Below are 15,672 nucleotides of genomic sequence, written 5' to 3' on the forward strand. Positions count from 1 at the left end.
GTCCATGGCAAGCCCCTTGTCCGACAGCTTGTAGCCCAGGAAATCCACCTCCGTCCTGTCGAACTGGCACTTCTCCAGCTTGGCATACAGCCGATGCTCCTGCAGTCTCTGCAGAACTTCCTTGACGTCACCTTCGTGGGCCTCCTCAGATTCTGAGAATATCAGGATGTCGTCCAAGAAGCAGACGCATGTCTTGTAGAGGAGACCCGCCAGGACGTGATGCATGAAAGCTTGAAAACAGTGGGCGCCATTTTGTAAACCGAAGGGCATAACTCTGTATTCATATGTGCCCAGGGGCGTGAACATGGCAGTCTTCCACTCGTCTCCTTCCCGTATGCGAATCAGGTTGTACGCCCCTCGCAGATCCAACTTTGTAAAAACGCGTCCTTTCCTCGCCGTCGCCAGCAGGTCATCTATCTTGGGCATGGGAAAGGCCGCGGGCTTGGTTCTGGAATTTAAAATTCTGAAGTCTACCACAAGTCTTTTTTGGGGCGTGTCCCTCTTCTTCACAAAGAATACAGGACTGCCCCCCGCTGCCTTCGACTCCCGGATGAAACCGCGCTTCAAGTTGAGGTCTATGAACTCCTTGAGCTCCTGCAGCTCATCCTCAGACATGGAATACAGTTTCCCGGCTGGCAGCGTCGCTCCTGGCAGGAGGTCAATCTTGCAGTCATAGGGCCTGTGGGGGGGCAGCTTGTCCGCTTCCTTCTCGCAGAAAACCTCCAAAAACGCTGCATACTTGCGAGGCACTGCTTGCAGCGTGCCTAATTGTAGCTGCGGGTCGTCCCCTCCTTCTTCCGGGCTAGGAAGGATGCAATGTTCCGCGCAATAGGAGGAGCCGAAGGTCAGTTGGCGTTGGTACCACGCCAATGCTGGGCTGTGCCTGTGCAGCCAACTCATGCCGAGGACTACAGGCGTGTCCGACAGGTGTGTGACATTAAAGCTGATGACTTCTCGGTGATTTCCAATCCGCATCACCATTGGTTGCGTTTGTTGCACCACCTGCCCCCCTAACAAGTCTCTGCCATCCACCGTGACAACGTTCAGGGGCAGCGTGGCTGGTAGCAGTGGTATATTGTGCTGCTGAATGAATTCCAGTCCTATAAAGTCAGCGTTGCTGCCGGAGTCAATGGTGATCGGCACCTCCAGAGTGCGTCCATTGGGCAGTTGGAGAGACGCTGTAAGCTGCACCACTGGTTTGGGTGGGAGGGGGTCTGTGGGTTGCAAAAGTGCTGGGGATTGTTTCATTGACTTGTCTGACTGGACCCCAGTGCCTCTTCCTCCAGCCAGACTCCGTCGTTTAACTGTTGCTGCGTTTTCAATTGAGCTGCTTCAGCGACTGTTGCGGAGGCTGCAGTGTGCTTGTGGAGCCTCTGGGGACACTCTTTCGCCATGTGTTGAGCACTGTCGCAGATGTAGCACTTCCTGTTCCCTCTAGGAGGCTTCGTTTTGGCTGCTCCCGGTGTTAGGGCTCTGTTAGCTGACTGAGCCCTGGCACCTCCTATCTCCATCGGCTCTTCTCCCCCTCCCTGCGAGGGTGTGGAGTGCGCACGCGCTGCTTCTCTGGGAAAGAAGGGAGGTGCTCTGGCTGGTGCCCTTCCCCAACGCCCTTCTTCCCTGTTGCAAGGACGTTCTTCCAGATGCACCCCGATCTCCAGAGCCCTCTGGACTACCTGCTGGGTGCTCCTTGGTCTCTCCCCTCTTCCAATCTCCGCTTTTACATCTGCATTCAACCCCTCCCAAAAGAGGTCTCTGACTGGCGCAGAATCTTTTTCCCACCCCAGGGCATGAACCAGTCCGAAAAATCGAGTATGGTACTGCCGCACGCTGGCTTTGCCTTGTTTAAGTCCATGTATGTCCCTCCTGGCAATATCGACGTCTACCTTTGATAAAAAGCATGAGTCCATTGCTTTAATAAAAGCCTTCGCATCTTGGAGCGCTGGATCATTGTCCCTCCATAGATTCCGCAGCCACGTTTTGGCTTCCCCATGCAAATGGGACAAGATAAACCCCACTCTCTCTCTCTCATCTCTAAAGTCTTTGTCAAGTAAATCCAGCGCAAACAGCAGGTCTGCTCTGAAGTTGGGGTACTGCTGCAAACTCCCGTCGAAATGCGATACAAGGCTTCCTCCCCTTCTCCCCAAACCTATGCCTTCTGCCTTGGCTCCCGTTTGCCCCTCTTTGGAAAGCACGTCCAACCTGGCCTGGAGATCCCGGCAGGAGGTAACCATCTCCTCCTCTCTCTTCCTGGATGCAATTACCTCAGTGCTGAGTTGTGTCACCGCTTCTTGCAGGGCTTTTATCTTCTCTTCCGTCGTCATCTTGCCTGAGTTTTGTGAGCTCTGTAAGCACCCCTCCTCTGTCCTCGCTGCGCCGACTCACGTGGCGAGGTTCTTGGTGCCAAAACTTTAAAATTGGAGACAGAGCTTACTGTCAGGGCTGGCTCCGGGTCCCAGCTCACCAAGGACCAACGCTAGCCGATAGTACAGTATCAAAGTCTTTATTGAAGAATAGTCTCCATTTACAAGTCTCAGCGTCCCAGCCCTACGTCTGGACTTTAGACCGGCGAAGCTCTGTCTGGATCTCCACCCCCCGTGCACCAGTTCAAGACTCTAATCTTACTCCACCTCTTCCTTCTCTCTCTCTTCCTCTGGGTCTTACTACCCCCCGGGGTCTCATTCCTCCTGGACTCTTCCGACGCGGAGCTAGACCCCTCTGACTCCTCCCCCTCTCTTCGGCGGGCTTTAGGACCTGGCTCCTTACCCGGGCTGCCCACCTTGCCGCCCTCCTGTACATTTGAACTTGGCGCGCGCGCGCGTTTTACTTTCCGGATGACCGTTTCCTCGCTCCCTGACGAGGGTGTGGCCACTCCTGCCTCACGTTCTCCCTCTGCCTGCGCGCTCCCTGATCCCGATGCCTTAGACTCCTCCCCCCTACTGCACTCTGGGGGGGACGCTGGTCCGGATTTCCAGCTGCTACTCTCTGAGTCCCCTTCTTCCCGAGGTGTCCCCCTGGGCACTCCCCTTGCCCTGACCATGGGGGCCCCTTTCTGTGAATCCTCCGAGTCACTGGAGAGACTCAGAGATCTTGGACTACTGTCGCCGCTGACATTTCCTTCCGACTCCTCCCCCTCGCTCTCTGTTTCTTCCCTCTCCTGTGACTCTGCTCCTGAACCCCTGACATACACCCTTAGATGTCAATGTTAGGAAACCGTTCGAGTGCAGTGATGAAAAAGAGTGTGCACCCAACACAGGAAACAGAAATGCAACATGAGCAGGAAAAGAACTCTAGTAATCAGGGCCAGTGGTCAAGAAGGCAGTTTCTTCACATGCCAAAAACTCAGGATGAGCCCTAAGCCAAGCTTATCCCCAGGTAAGGATGGGTGAATCTGTCAGTGTTGATTTCTCTTGACGTCTCTTTTCCCACTCATCAGTTCTCCACATCATTTTGTGATAGATTTTTAAATCCTCGTGACAAAATTTGGATACGTGCTGGTTTTGAAGGGTGGCTTTTTTCATTTGTGTATTGTTTCAGGAAGTCCACTTACCTTAAATGGTGGCTTCTGCAGCCAGTCCACATGTTCTGCAGTGATCCAGTGAAGGGGTTAGGGTTTGGCTGACTGACGGCTGGTGATTAGCTAGACCAGCAGGCTTTGGGGCAGGCCTCTTCCTGGGGCCTGGTTTGGATAGCTTCACCCTTAAATATGAACAGAATCAAGTTTCTCTCTCAACTGCATTAGGTAAAAGGTAAAAGACCCCTGGACGGTTAAGTCCATCAAAGGTGACTATGGGGTTATGGTGGCCATCTCGCTTTCAGGCCAAGGGAGCCAACGTTTGTCCACAGACAGCATTCTGGGTCATGTGGTCAGCATGACTAAACTGCTTCTGGCACAATGGAACATCGTGATGGAAACCAGAGTGCACAGAAATCCTGTTTACCTTCCCGCCGCAGCAGTACCTATTTATCTATTTGCACTGGTGTGCTTTCAAACTGCTAGGTTAGCAGGAGCTGGGACAGAGCAATGGGAGCTTATCCTGTCATGGGGAGTTGAACCGCCAACCTTCTGATCGACAAGCCCAAGAGGCTCAGTGGTTTAGACCACAGCGCCACCCGCATCTCATCTGCATACTCAGCCCATGGCAATGTGCAAAGGTACAGATGAGAGATGTTGGGTGGGTGAAAGAACCATCAGTCCCATGTCCTTGCCATTCCCTTCATCATGGCGGCTGCAGACAGAGCTACAGGTGGGATCTAAACACCTTCTGTTGCTGGGGTTGCAGTAAGCTTGGAGATTCCCCATCACTGCCCTCTTCCTTGCCCAGGCTTAAACTAGCATTAGTCCTGAGAGTCTATATTCCATGTCTCGTCTATTACTTCTGTTACACATATTAACTGCATCTGGTTTTCTAACTTTTTTTTTTACATAAAATATATCCTCAAAAAAGGCAACCCTTAAATGGCCTTGAACCATGGTAGTCACATGTTCCTTTCCCCTCTCCCTGCTTTTTGCAGCAACAGCTCACCACAAGTAGGAAATGAGAAATGTTGGGATACGGCAGACCGTATTGACTTAACACAAAGTTATTTAGCTCAGGTGTTCCAGGAGTAGCGGCACCCTTGGGAAATCCAGTGGTCAAGGCTCTCCACTTCTTACTCCCCTCCCTCCTTTTCCATGTGTTCAGCTAATCTCTTAACTTTACAGGTTCAGGGACAAGAGTCACCACCATACATAAGTCTCTTGCCAAAGAGTGAAATGGAACACATAGATGAAGCCTATTCGCTTGCTTGCTTGCTTTATAACAATGTAAGTTAAAACACTGACAATTTTGAAAACAGTTGGGTTGCAACAATAAGTAGCCACAAGCACTTAAAAGAGTGTGGCAGTGGGGAAATGCAAACTAGTGTCGCAAATAATTTAACCATAGCAATTAAAACCTCTAACTGCCCAAAAGCATTTATAAATCAGAAGTTTTGACCGTATTATGGAATGCCATTAGAGAGGGGGGGTGAGTTAAACCTCCCTCCAGCTTGAGGACCGAAGCCTGTAGACAGTTACCTTTTAATAATGGAATTCACAGTAAGTTGGTTCGGGATACAATAATACTCATGGAAGAACACAGCACAATACAGTGATACCTTGGTTCTTGAACTTAATCCGTTCTGGGAGTCCATTCAACTCCCGAAACCGTTTGAAAACCAAGGTGTGGCTTCTGATTGGCTGCAGGAGCTTCCTGCACTCAAGCAGAAGCCACGCCGGATGTTCAGCTTCCAAAAAATGTTCGCAAACCGGAACAGTCACTTCTGGGTTTGTGGTGTTCAGGAGCCTATTTGTTCAACAAGTAAGCCGTTCGAGTACCAAGGTACCACTGTATGTTCTCTATGTGCTTGTGTGTGTGTGTGTGTTTGAGTCATAGTCCAATAGTGTCCCTACAGCAGCCTGGGGCCCTCCAGAAATTTTCTACCAGCCCATCCAATCTGGCCAATGGTCAACTAAGGCATGCTAGTCTCACCCCAATCCTAGGTCTATGTATGTGGGCATTCCTGCTTTAAGTAGCCTACCCATCCACCTGTCACCAGAGTTCCAACATATATTAGACTACTGAGTATGCACAAGCCAGAATCTTGCAAAACTCGAGCTGCTATCCTGGACTTTCTTGACCTCCCCATTAAGCAAAGCTGTGATACTAATTTCTTGGCACAATCACGAGTTTTCCCTGGATGTCTCAGAGGATTCCCATCCACTGAAAGAAAGCACTCCATAATAGATGCGGAACATGCAATTTCTGGAAATATTTATCATTACTTTGTGTCAACAAAATGCCTTTTCTTTTTCTTTTTCTTTTGAGCTCCGCATATTTTCACTCTGAGAAAACAGATTTGTTTTGCAGCTCTCCAAGGGCCCCAAGCTCCAGAGCGAAGAAGAAGCACTATCTTTCCGTGGTCAGCCTTCCTTTCGGCATCTGGTCACAATCCTACTGGGAGAAATGTAAGTAACGGCTTACCACGTGGATCGCCGAATGTGCTGAATTGCAAGAAAGGATATTAAATGAAAATATCCCTAGCACCTGCAGCTTGTCCCGGATTATTCCCCCAGAGTAGTGTGGGTGGGTTGACTTCAAACCCCCCAGCGACGTGCAAACTGCAACTGCAGCTGCTTGTTGTAGTAGCAGCTTGCAGTGTTAGCAAATGGCTTGCAGATCCCAGCCCTTGTAATGAATCAACACTGATGGAGGCTGCCAATAGGCTTGGGGGGGTGAGAGTGGGGAGTAGCAGGCCTAGTGTAATTATCCTCCTTATCAATGTTAGACGTCTCCCCATCCTTTGGGTTTGGGATGATGAACTGCTTGCTCCACAAAATAGGGCAGTCAAAGAACTCAAATGCAAGCAGCTTTGCACATCTGAATCCTAAGACTTGTTACCTCTCTCACTGTCCCTTGAAAATGCCTTTCACATAGTTGAATGGAGGCTGTGTGTGTAGATGGATGTGTGAAGAATCCACTTGTTTTTGCATGTAGCCTACTGTAAGAGTCATCTCCATTGCTCTGTACAGTTTTGCCTCTGGTCCTCGCCACCACTGACACATCCTTGTTTCCATTTCCCAAGAAGATTATCCATAAATGAATGTAGCCCTCTGGCTTAAGAATTGTCTCCCCCTGACCCTTGCCCTGCTAGCCTGCAAAGGGCTTTTGAACCAGCAACAGATACACCTATCTAGGTCCAACTGCAAAACAGGAGGTTTTTCTGCCAGTGTAGGAGTAGGTCAGCAATTAAAAAACCACCCGTGTCAGTGCAGTTAACTCTTTAGTCAAAGAAACCAAAACAGCACAGGCCTACTGATCACAGCAACTCTTCCCAGAAGGCCTCGCCCCAATGAAGCAGTTGCAAGGACTGAAGGTCCCTGCCTTCCCATGCTCTCTAAGGATCCTTCCATTGCAGCCCAAGATTGTCTTGTCTCTCGTTGCTCCACCCTCTTCATTCCTTTGTGTTTTCTGGGAGGTGAGTTGGTTGCAGCAGGAGGGGGAGACTCCCTGGATTCTTCCACATCCTGCCTCATCTCCGTCTCCTGTTGACCAAGTAAAGTAGATTTTTTTTATGCCTAATATCCCAACCATTGTAGTCTTCTTCTTACATCGCAATAGCTGACAAAGAAAGGCAGGGAGCCATTTCTTTCAAGCCCTCAGATTTGCTCAGAAAAATATTCTGTGTTTTCCCCAGACGATTTCAGATCATCTCCCAACTGACCTGAGTAGATTTCAGAAGTCGATCTCTAGTGAAATGTAAGAATGAGTGTGGCCAACAATCTTTGTGAAATGGCACATTGTGGAAGGTCTTTGAGGATCAGAAAACTTTTGACATCACAGCAGGGGACCTACAAGAGGGGTCAATAATTAATAATAATAATAATAATAATAATAATAATAATAATAATATTTAAAAAGACAAATTTTGGGCAGCTTGGGGCCATGAAAACATACTTTTGGCATTGCAGTGGAATACTTATAGAAGCAGTCAGTAAAACAAAACATTAAATAGTAAATTTAATTTTTAAATATTTTTATTTGATAGAAATTTTTGGATGGTTTTAGTGGAGGTGCAAAAAACCTTTGGCAACATAGTATCACAGCTGGTGAACCATGGGAAGAATGTTGTTTTTTAAAAACAAAACAAAACAAAAACCCATGGTTTTTAAGACAGTTTTTGGAGTGTCTTGAGGACTACCAAAACCTCCCTTGGGAGCCAGCTGTGGCCTAGAAGGCTTTGAGCTAGACTGGGAGCAAAGTATTTGATCCAGCCCATTGCATTCACTCAAGCCACACCACTACCATGCCATTTTGGTTGTGAAGCTTACCCCAGCAGTGGCTTTTAAATCCAAATACATTAGACTAACACATTGTGAGCTCCAGGCCACTCGCTACTGGTTTTCTTGTGCAAGTGAACATCATGTGTTTGTAAGAAGTGAGCGAGGTGCATGGTGAAGCATTACTGACAGTACAGATGTACAGATCCGTGTTGATGTGGCCAAAGGGCTGAGACTGCTTTTTACTAGTCAAAAATCAGGCAATTGTGTGCATTTTGCTGACTGCACACACACACACACACACACACACACACAGTATCTTGAGAGCCCTGCACATATGTGATACTTGGCTGCATTTCAAATGGTATGTTAAAAAGGATCAAACCTGAGTTTCAGCCTCTGCAGAGGCCATGTTAAGACTGGTTACAAGCATTTTATTTGTTTGTTTGTTGGTCTTTTGGTTCTTTTGGCTTCTGCCATTCCAGAACAGTTAGAGCAGGTGATGTACACTCCGCTATCTAGTCAGCCCCTAGAAGGCTTAAATGTTTGGACATATTGAATGCAGACGGGAAATCAAAGACAGATCAATGCCTGGCAAGACTACAAGGGAAATATAACTGGCTTCCCTTTGGGTTTTGTGATGTCAAGACAATAACAAATGTGAATGTCAAGTGGTGTTTAATATATTTATATTTGCAGTAAGATAATATAAATAATATTTTTAGCTATGAAACGATGCCAACATCTTTTCTGGAATGTGTGTGGGATCTTACTGGGGCAGGGGAGGGGAGACCCCACATACAAATATATGCCAATCTGCTAAAATCCCCGGAGGGAAAACTAAGTAGCACCATAGACAGAAGAGAACAAAAGCAACCTTAAATGTGTATTTCCTTAAAAAAGTTAGCTCTCCCCCACCCCTTTGTATGAGAATATGTGTGGACAAATTGGGTTGGCAGATGTCTTGCAGTCTCATTAAGTTGCCAGATCCTTGCCCAGGAATTGCTATAAATCAAGGGAAGGCCAATGTGGTCTTGTGAAGTACAAGTCATATCATCCAAGACCATTGGCCGTGCTTGCTGAGGGTGATGGGTTTGTTGTCCACAACTTCAGGACACCATGTTGCTTATCGCTGCCATAGATTCTCTAAGCCGGGGTAGTCAACATTTTTATACCTACCGCCCACTAATGCATCTTTCTTGATGGTAAAATTTCCTTACCGCCCACCAGTGCTCAATGGAAGGAGGATTCGGCTTGTGCCATAGAACCTCCTACTGCCCACCCAGAATCCTGAATTACCCACTAGTGGGTGGTAGGGACAAAGTTGACAACCCCTGCTCTAAACAGACTTTAAGCTACTCCAATATACTGTTGTAGACATTTATTTTGTATTATCCAAAAGTACTCTTGGAACCACACAGGTGAGGGACTTAGTGGCCAATAAGTGGTAACAGCTTGAACATTTCTTGCCGCCAGTTTAACTTAATAATTACCGTAATAGGTTAAAATTGTATTTCTGTTGGATCATAATGTGTACAGTGGTGCCTCGCAAGACGAAAAGAATCCGTTCCGCGGGTCTTTTCGTCTTGCGGTTTTTTTGTCTTGCGAAGCAAGCCCATTGGCGGATTAGCGCTATTAGCGCTATTGACAATTAAAGGGCTAAAAACGGCTTTTTAAGGCTTGGGGGATTAGCGGTTTTGCTGCTAAAATGCTTTTAGCAGCTTAGCGCTTCAGGAAAAGGGGTTTTGGAGCGGGGGAAAAAATTCAAAATTTTTCGTCATTTTTCGTCTTGCGAAGCAAGCCCATAGGGAAATTCGTCTTGCGAAGCGCCTCTGCAGACGGAAAACCCTTTCGTCTTGCGGGTTTTCCGTCTTGCGAGGCATTCGTCTTGCGGGGCACCACTGTATGTGTATTTTAAAATACTGAATAGTGCATAAGATTATTAGTCATTAGAAGGGGGAAGAGTGTTTGTTTGAAGTCAATACAGTGGTACCTCGGGTTACATACGCTTCAGGTTACATACGCTTCAGGATACAGACTCTGCTAACCCAGAAATAGTACCTCGGGTTAAGAACTTTGCTTCAGGATGAGAACAGAAATTGTCCAGCAGCGGCGCAGCAGCAGCGGGAGGCCGCATTAGATAAAGTGGTGCTTCAGGTTAAGAACAGTTTCAGGTTAAGAACAGAGCTCCGGAAGTACTTAACCCGAGGTACCACTGTATTTCTAAAAAAAATGTTTAGAGGTACTCTCATTTTCCTACTCATATTGAAATACTGCCCCTCAATGAGGGCAAAGATAGGTTCACAAAATGTTTAGGGGTATGTGTACCCCTGTGTACCCCGTCCCCCCAGGAAAAAAGCACTGTGCGTACCCGGGGGGGGGGGAGTGCTGGATATAGGTATAAGGCCTAATTCACAAATTTTTGCTCATCAATTCGTGATCACAACAGCAAATTGTGACTTGCAGGTATGAATACACAATCAAAGATAGAACTGCCATATATCACACTGCATCCTCTTAAACACAATGCTTTTCAGTGCCCACAGAAATGTCAGCAAGTCATGTAGTGCAGATCTACAGAGGGTGGTGAATACAGCCCATAATATCATGGGCTGTCCCTTGAATCCGCTAGATGACATTGCAAGGGATAAGGGATCATTGCCTTAGGAGAGCGAGAAAAATTCTCAGGGATGACTCACACCCCAGCCATCACCTTTTTAATCTTCTACCCTCGGGCAAGAGATATAGAAGTATAATCAGCCGTACCAATAGGCTAAAAAATAGCTTCTATCTGTGGGCTGTTAGGCTGTTGAACGGAAAATAACATAGCGCAACCGACTTGCGAGGTGGTGTGTTGTGCGATAAGCACACAGTGTGCAATGAGATTGAGTGTTGTGTGGGGGGGAGGGAGGCTCATTTAATTTCATTGTACACAGGTTGTAAAGGTAAAGGGACCCCTGACCGTTAGGTCTAGTCGCAGACGACTCTGGGGTTGCGGCGCTCATCTCGCTTTATTGGCCAAGGGAGCCGGCGTACAGCTTCAGGGTCATATGGCCAGCATGAGTAAGCCGCTTCTGGTGAACCAGAGCAGCACACAGAAATGCCGTTTAACTTCCCACCAAAGTGGTACCTATATACCTATTTGCACTTTGACGTGCTTTCAAACTGCTAAGTTGGCAGGAGCAGGGACCGAGCAACGGGAGCTCACCCCATCGCGGGGATTCGAACTGCCGCCCTTCTGATCGGCAAGCCCTAGGCTCTGTGGTTTAGACCACAGTGCCACCCACGTCCCTCTACACAGGTTGTACATTGACAATAAAGGTATTATTAACTTCATGATCTGGAGCATGATCTCTACCAAATGCTATCTGACCAAAGGAAAAGTCAGTGGCAATCCTGCAAGCTTCCTCCCCCCTGTGATTGCCACTTCCATAATACTGTGTTTAGTTGGTCTATTCTTGGTTTTAGCAATATTTTCTTTATTAAACCAGAGAACACACTGCCACAGTTTCTATGCATGGTTAAGCACGGTGGCTCCTGATCAAGCCATAATTGACAGGACATGGAAGAACTTGTCTTCAGTTTGACGGGATCATAGCAAATTGCTAATGAAGTGCTTCAATCTGCTTCCTCCTTACAGCGCAATCCTTGAAAAGCAGTTTGAGTTCTGTCAGGAGGTGTTTCTTTTATGAGGGCAGTTAAAGGGACACCTGCTTAGACTGATATACCTAATGCTGTGTCAACATTTCCATTGATTTGGTTTATAACCCAGCTGTGAAAACTCATTTTAGCCCAAGACTTGGTATAGAATATCTAAAATCCAAGAGGGAGGGGAAAGTCCATCATTACCCCACACTGAAAGGTATATACTAGAGGGGCAAAATAAAATTAGACGAGTTAAGGTAAAGCTGGCAGTTTTCTCCCAAACGTAGAGAGTGATGTTTGTCCATTAAATCATTCTGCAGTAAATTAAATCTATCAGCAGTGCAGTTCTATGCAAGCAAGTGGGAGAAGAGGCAAGGTAACCAGAATCGCACACAGTATTTCAAGGATGGTTGCGCCATAGATTTGTATAACAGCATCGTGATATTGGCAGTTTTTGTTTTCAATCTCAAGCATGGAGTTTGCCACTTTCACAGCTGCTACACAGCCTGGACACGGAAGATGGGAGTTGTAGTCCACAATATTTGGAGGCTACCATTTTGGCAACCCATTGAGGCATCAGTTAGAGCTGAAACTCTCAGAGTACTTTCCTTTCACCTACTGATCTATCCATGGTGTGGCAAGCATTTTTCTGACCCTCTTGCTTGTCCCAAACTCCAGACACAGATCAACTTTCCATCTCTGTCTGTGTGCATCAAACAGAGGGAACTCTAATTGATCCCAGTTCTAGGTATCTTCCCCAGACTGTCAACTGGACCCATTGTCTTCCTAGCTACCCACAAGCTTTGCCGCCTCAAAACACGATGCATTTTCCAGCTCAGAGCAAAATTCAATCTTTGCCATTAAAGTATGTAAGAAGAGCCTGCAGGATCAGGCCAATAGACTATCTAGTCCAGCATCCTGTTCTCACAGTTGCCAACCAGAAGGCTGTGGGAAACCCTCAGGCAAGACTCAAACACAAAATTAAATGACAACTTGTAGCAGCCCTCTTAGGTCTGAGTCAGAGGCCTTTCCTAGAACAAAATCTGGATTGTTTCTTTTCAAAACAATGCACTTGCTCTACCATGGAAGTATGAGCCCTTCAAATAACAGAAGCTTCTAGCGATACAGTATGCTCTGGAGAAAAATGGAATTGGGCCTTAGTTTAAGAAAACTCAAGCAATGTGCTGATGATGACACAGTTACCCTACTTGTGAAATTTCTCCCTCTTGGTGTTGAACTCACACCATACCTTGCAAACTGGGCTATCCCCTGTTAATCCTATTACACCGTGATCTAATGTAGGGTTGCCCTATTTCAAGAAGTAAACATCAACATCATAGTGGTTGAACTTTTGGGGGGAAATCGACATCATAATTGTTGAGCTATTTGGGGGAATTTACCAAAATAGGCAAGGAGTCAAATACATACTTCCGTCTTCTGTTGGCAAAAACCCGGACATTTTGACAATTTTTCAAAATTCCCACTGGATGCTAATTCCGCCGCTGAAATCCCGGACATGTCCAGGAAAATTCCAGAGGTATGGCAACTCTGTATAATAGGAACTTTATGCTGTGAAATGGTTCGGGGGGGGAGGGGAGGAGACCACACTAGCCTCCTCAGTTTATAAGTTAGTCATCAAGGTGATCTCACCTGTGAGACTCTAATCTGGTTTTTAACTCCTATTGGGGCTGCTAAATATGTCAGTTTGCATTGGAACAAGTATCAGTGCTTCAGTGAGCAGTGAGTGATTTGAATTGTGGAAGGTATCCACTTTCCCTGACTCCAATGCTGGGATCAAATGTGCAAAGAAAGGCGAAGGTACACCATCTGGCTTCTAAAGAGATGAAGGTGTGCAAAAGAGTTTGATCTGCTGCTATTTGTTTAATGATTGCAATTATTTGTACCCCACCTTTCAGTATACAAATTCTTCCAAGGCAGCTTCCGCCGTACATAAAGATACAAGGGTAAAATCATGTGGGGCTGCCTTTGAAGATGACTGGGAAACTACAACTAAACGGAATGTAGCAGCTAGACTGGTGACTGGGAGCAGCTGTCGGGACCATATAACACTGGTCCTGAAGGGCCTACATTGGCTCCCAGTATGTTTCTGAGCGCAATTCAAAGTATTGTTGCTGACCTTTAAAGCCCTAAACAGCCTTGGCCCTGTATACAGTGGTACCTCGGGTTAAGAACTTAATTCGTTCTGGAGGTCCGTTCTTAACCTGAAACTGTTCTTAACCTGAGGTACCACTTTAGCTAGTGGGGCCTCCCGCTGCCGCCGCACCGCTGCCCCGAGATTTCTGTTCTCATCCTGAAGTAAAGCTCTTAACCCAAGATACTATTTCTGGTTTAGCAGAGTCTGTAACCTGAAGCATCTGTAACCCAAGGTACCACTATACTTGAAGGAGTGTCTCCACCCCCATCATTCAGCCCAGACACTGAGATCTAGCTTTGAGGGCCTTCTGGCAGTTCCCACACTGCGATAAGTAATGCTACAGGGAACCAAGCAGAGGGCCTTCTCGGTAGTGGCACCCACCCTGTGGAACACCCTGCCATCAGATGTCAAGGAAATAAGTAACTATACAGTCTTTATAAGACATCATTTAGAAGCCCTGTTGGCAGTTTGAATTCACACAATGGTGTGAGTTCCTGTTGCTCTGTGCCAGCTCCTGCCAACCTAGCAGTTTGAAAGCATATCAGTGCAAGTAGATAAATAGGTACCACTGTGGCGAGAAGGTAAACAGCGTTTCCGTGCGCTCTGGTTTCCATCACGGTGTTCCGTTGCGCCAGAAGCAGTTTAGTCATGCTGGCCACATGACCCAGAACGCTGTCTGTGGACAAACGCTGGCTCCCTCGGCCTGAAAGCGAGATGAGCGCCACAACCCCATAGTCATCTTAGACTGGACTTAACCACCCAGAGGTCCTTTACCTTAGAAGCCCTGTATAGGGACGTTTTTAATGTTTGATATTTTATTATGTCCTGTATATGCTGGAAGCTGCCCAGAGTGTCTGGGGCAACCCAGTCAGTAGGGTGGGCTACAAATAATAAAAGCGTTGTTGTTCTTGTTGTTGTTGTTGTGTTATATTGGGATAGTTCAGTCGATAGAACAGGATACCCTTAATCTCAGGGTTGTGGGTTCAAACCCCACGTTAGGCAAGATTCCTGCATTTGCAGGGGTTTGAAGTAGATGGCTCTTGTGGTCCCTTCCAACTTTAAACTTCTACGATTCTATAAAAATATAACCATTCGTCAGATCCCTTCCCACGATGGAAGAAAGCCCTGTGGAGCAAGTCAGAGGGTAGAAGCCAGCTGGAGAAGTTCCTTGGCTCCTTCGTTCTACTGGAATCCACCCCACCAGGGCTGTTGCTGGTAGATGGCCCTAATCACTGCCCAACATTATGAAGTCATTCAGTGCTGCAAATTCAAGACAGCAGTTCCTTGCCCTGTCACCTATTCAGATCATTATTAATAATAATACATTCATTAACTCATTAGCTGACCTACTAAAGCTATCCCCGCCCACTTCCCCAACAGAAATTGTTCTGAAGAAAGGAATAATTCATTTGTTTATTTTCACAGCGTCTAGCCCACCAATTTGCCAAAGCACTCTAGGAGGTGATCATAAAAGCAAAGTGCAGAACAGGCAATAAAGCGAAACAATAGAACAAAATATTCTAAAAGAACAAAACCAGACATGTGCATTTAAAAGCTTGTCTAAATAATGATACAAAAAACCTAAGAAGTTTGCCTTGCAGACCAAGATCCACCTAATCCATATTCTGTTTCCAGCAACCATCAGTCAGATAGCCCAAGGAACTTTACAAAGAGGATGAGCCATGGCAGGTGTCCCTGATAGTTTGTTCCCAGTTCTTGGAATACAGAGATAAAGGTGCAGGGTGTGGAAGTAGCCATGGTCCCTAATTGGTTATCTGGTTATCTGTTTTTTCATTTCTTCCTAAAAGAATATGAAGAGGTGGGTTTTGGTTTAGGCCTGCTTTGAACTCCAAAGCACAAGGGACACTTATTATTATTATTATTATTATTATTATTATTATTAATACCCCACCCATCTGGCTGGGTTTCCCCAGCCACTCTTGGTGGCTCCAATCATCATCATTAAGCAGTGATCAAACATTAAAAACTTCCTTAAACAGGGCTGCCTTCAGATGTCTTATAAAAGTCAGATACAGTCATACCTCGGGTTACAGATGCTTCAGGTTGTGTTTAT

At 46.5% G+C, this 15,672-nt stretch overlaps 1 protein-coding gene across 1 annotated transcript in view; it reads left to right on the top strand.

Moving 5' to 3' along the window:
- The window catches only part of LOC310673408 (uncharacterized protein), an 81,595-nt gene that overhangs the window by 20,293 nt on the left and 45,630 nt on the right, over positions 1–15,672 (top strand). Inside the window, exons 4-5 of the mRNA XM_083431880.1 lie at positions 4,703–4,804; positions 5,889–5,986. Coding sequence (XP_083288006.1) covers positions 4,703–4,804; positions 5,889–5,986 — 200 coding nt within the window. The remainder of the gene's footprint in view (positions 1–4,702; positions 4,805–5,888; positions 5,987–15,672) is intronic.

This window comes from Podarcis tiliguerta (assembly GCF_965153285.1).
Source record: "Podarcis tiliguerta genome assembly, chromosome: 3".
Classification (NCBI taxonomy): Eukaryota; Metazoa; Chordata; class Lepidosauria; order Squamata; family Lacertidae; genus Podarcis; species Podarcis tiliguerta.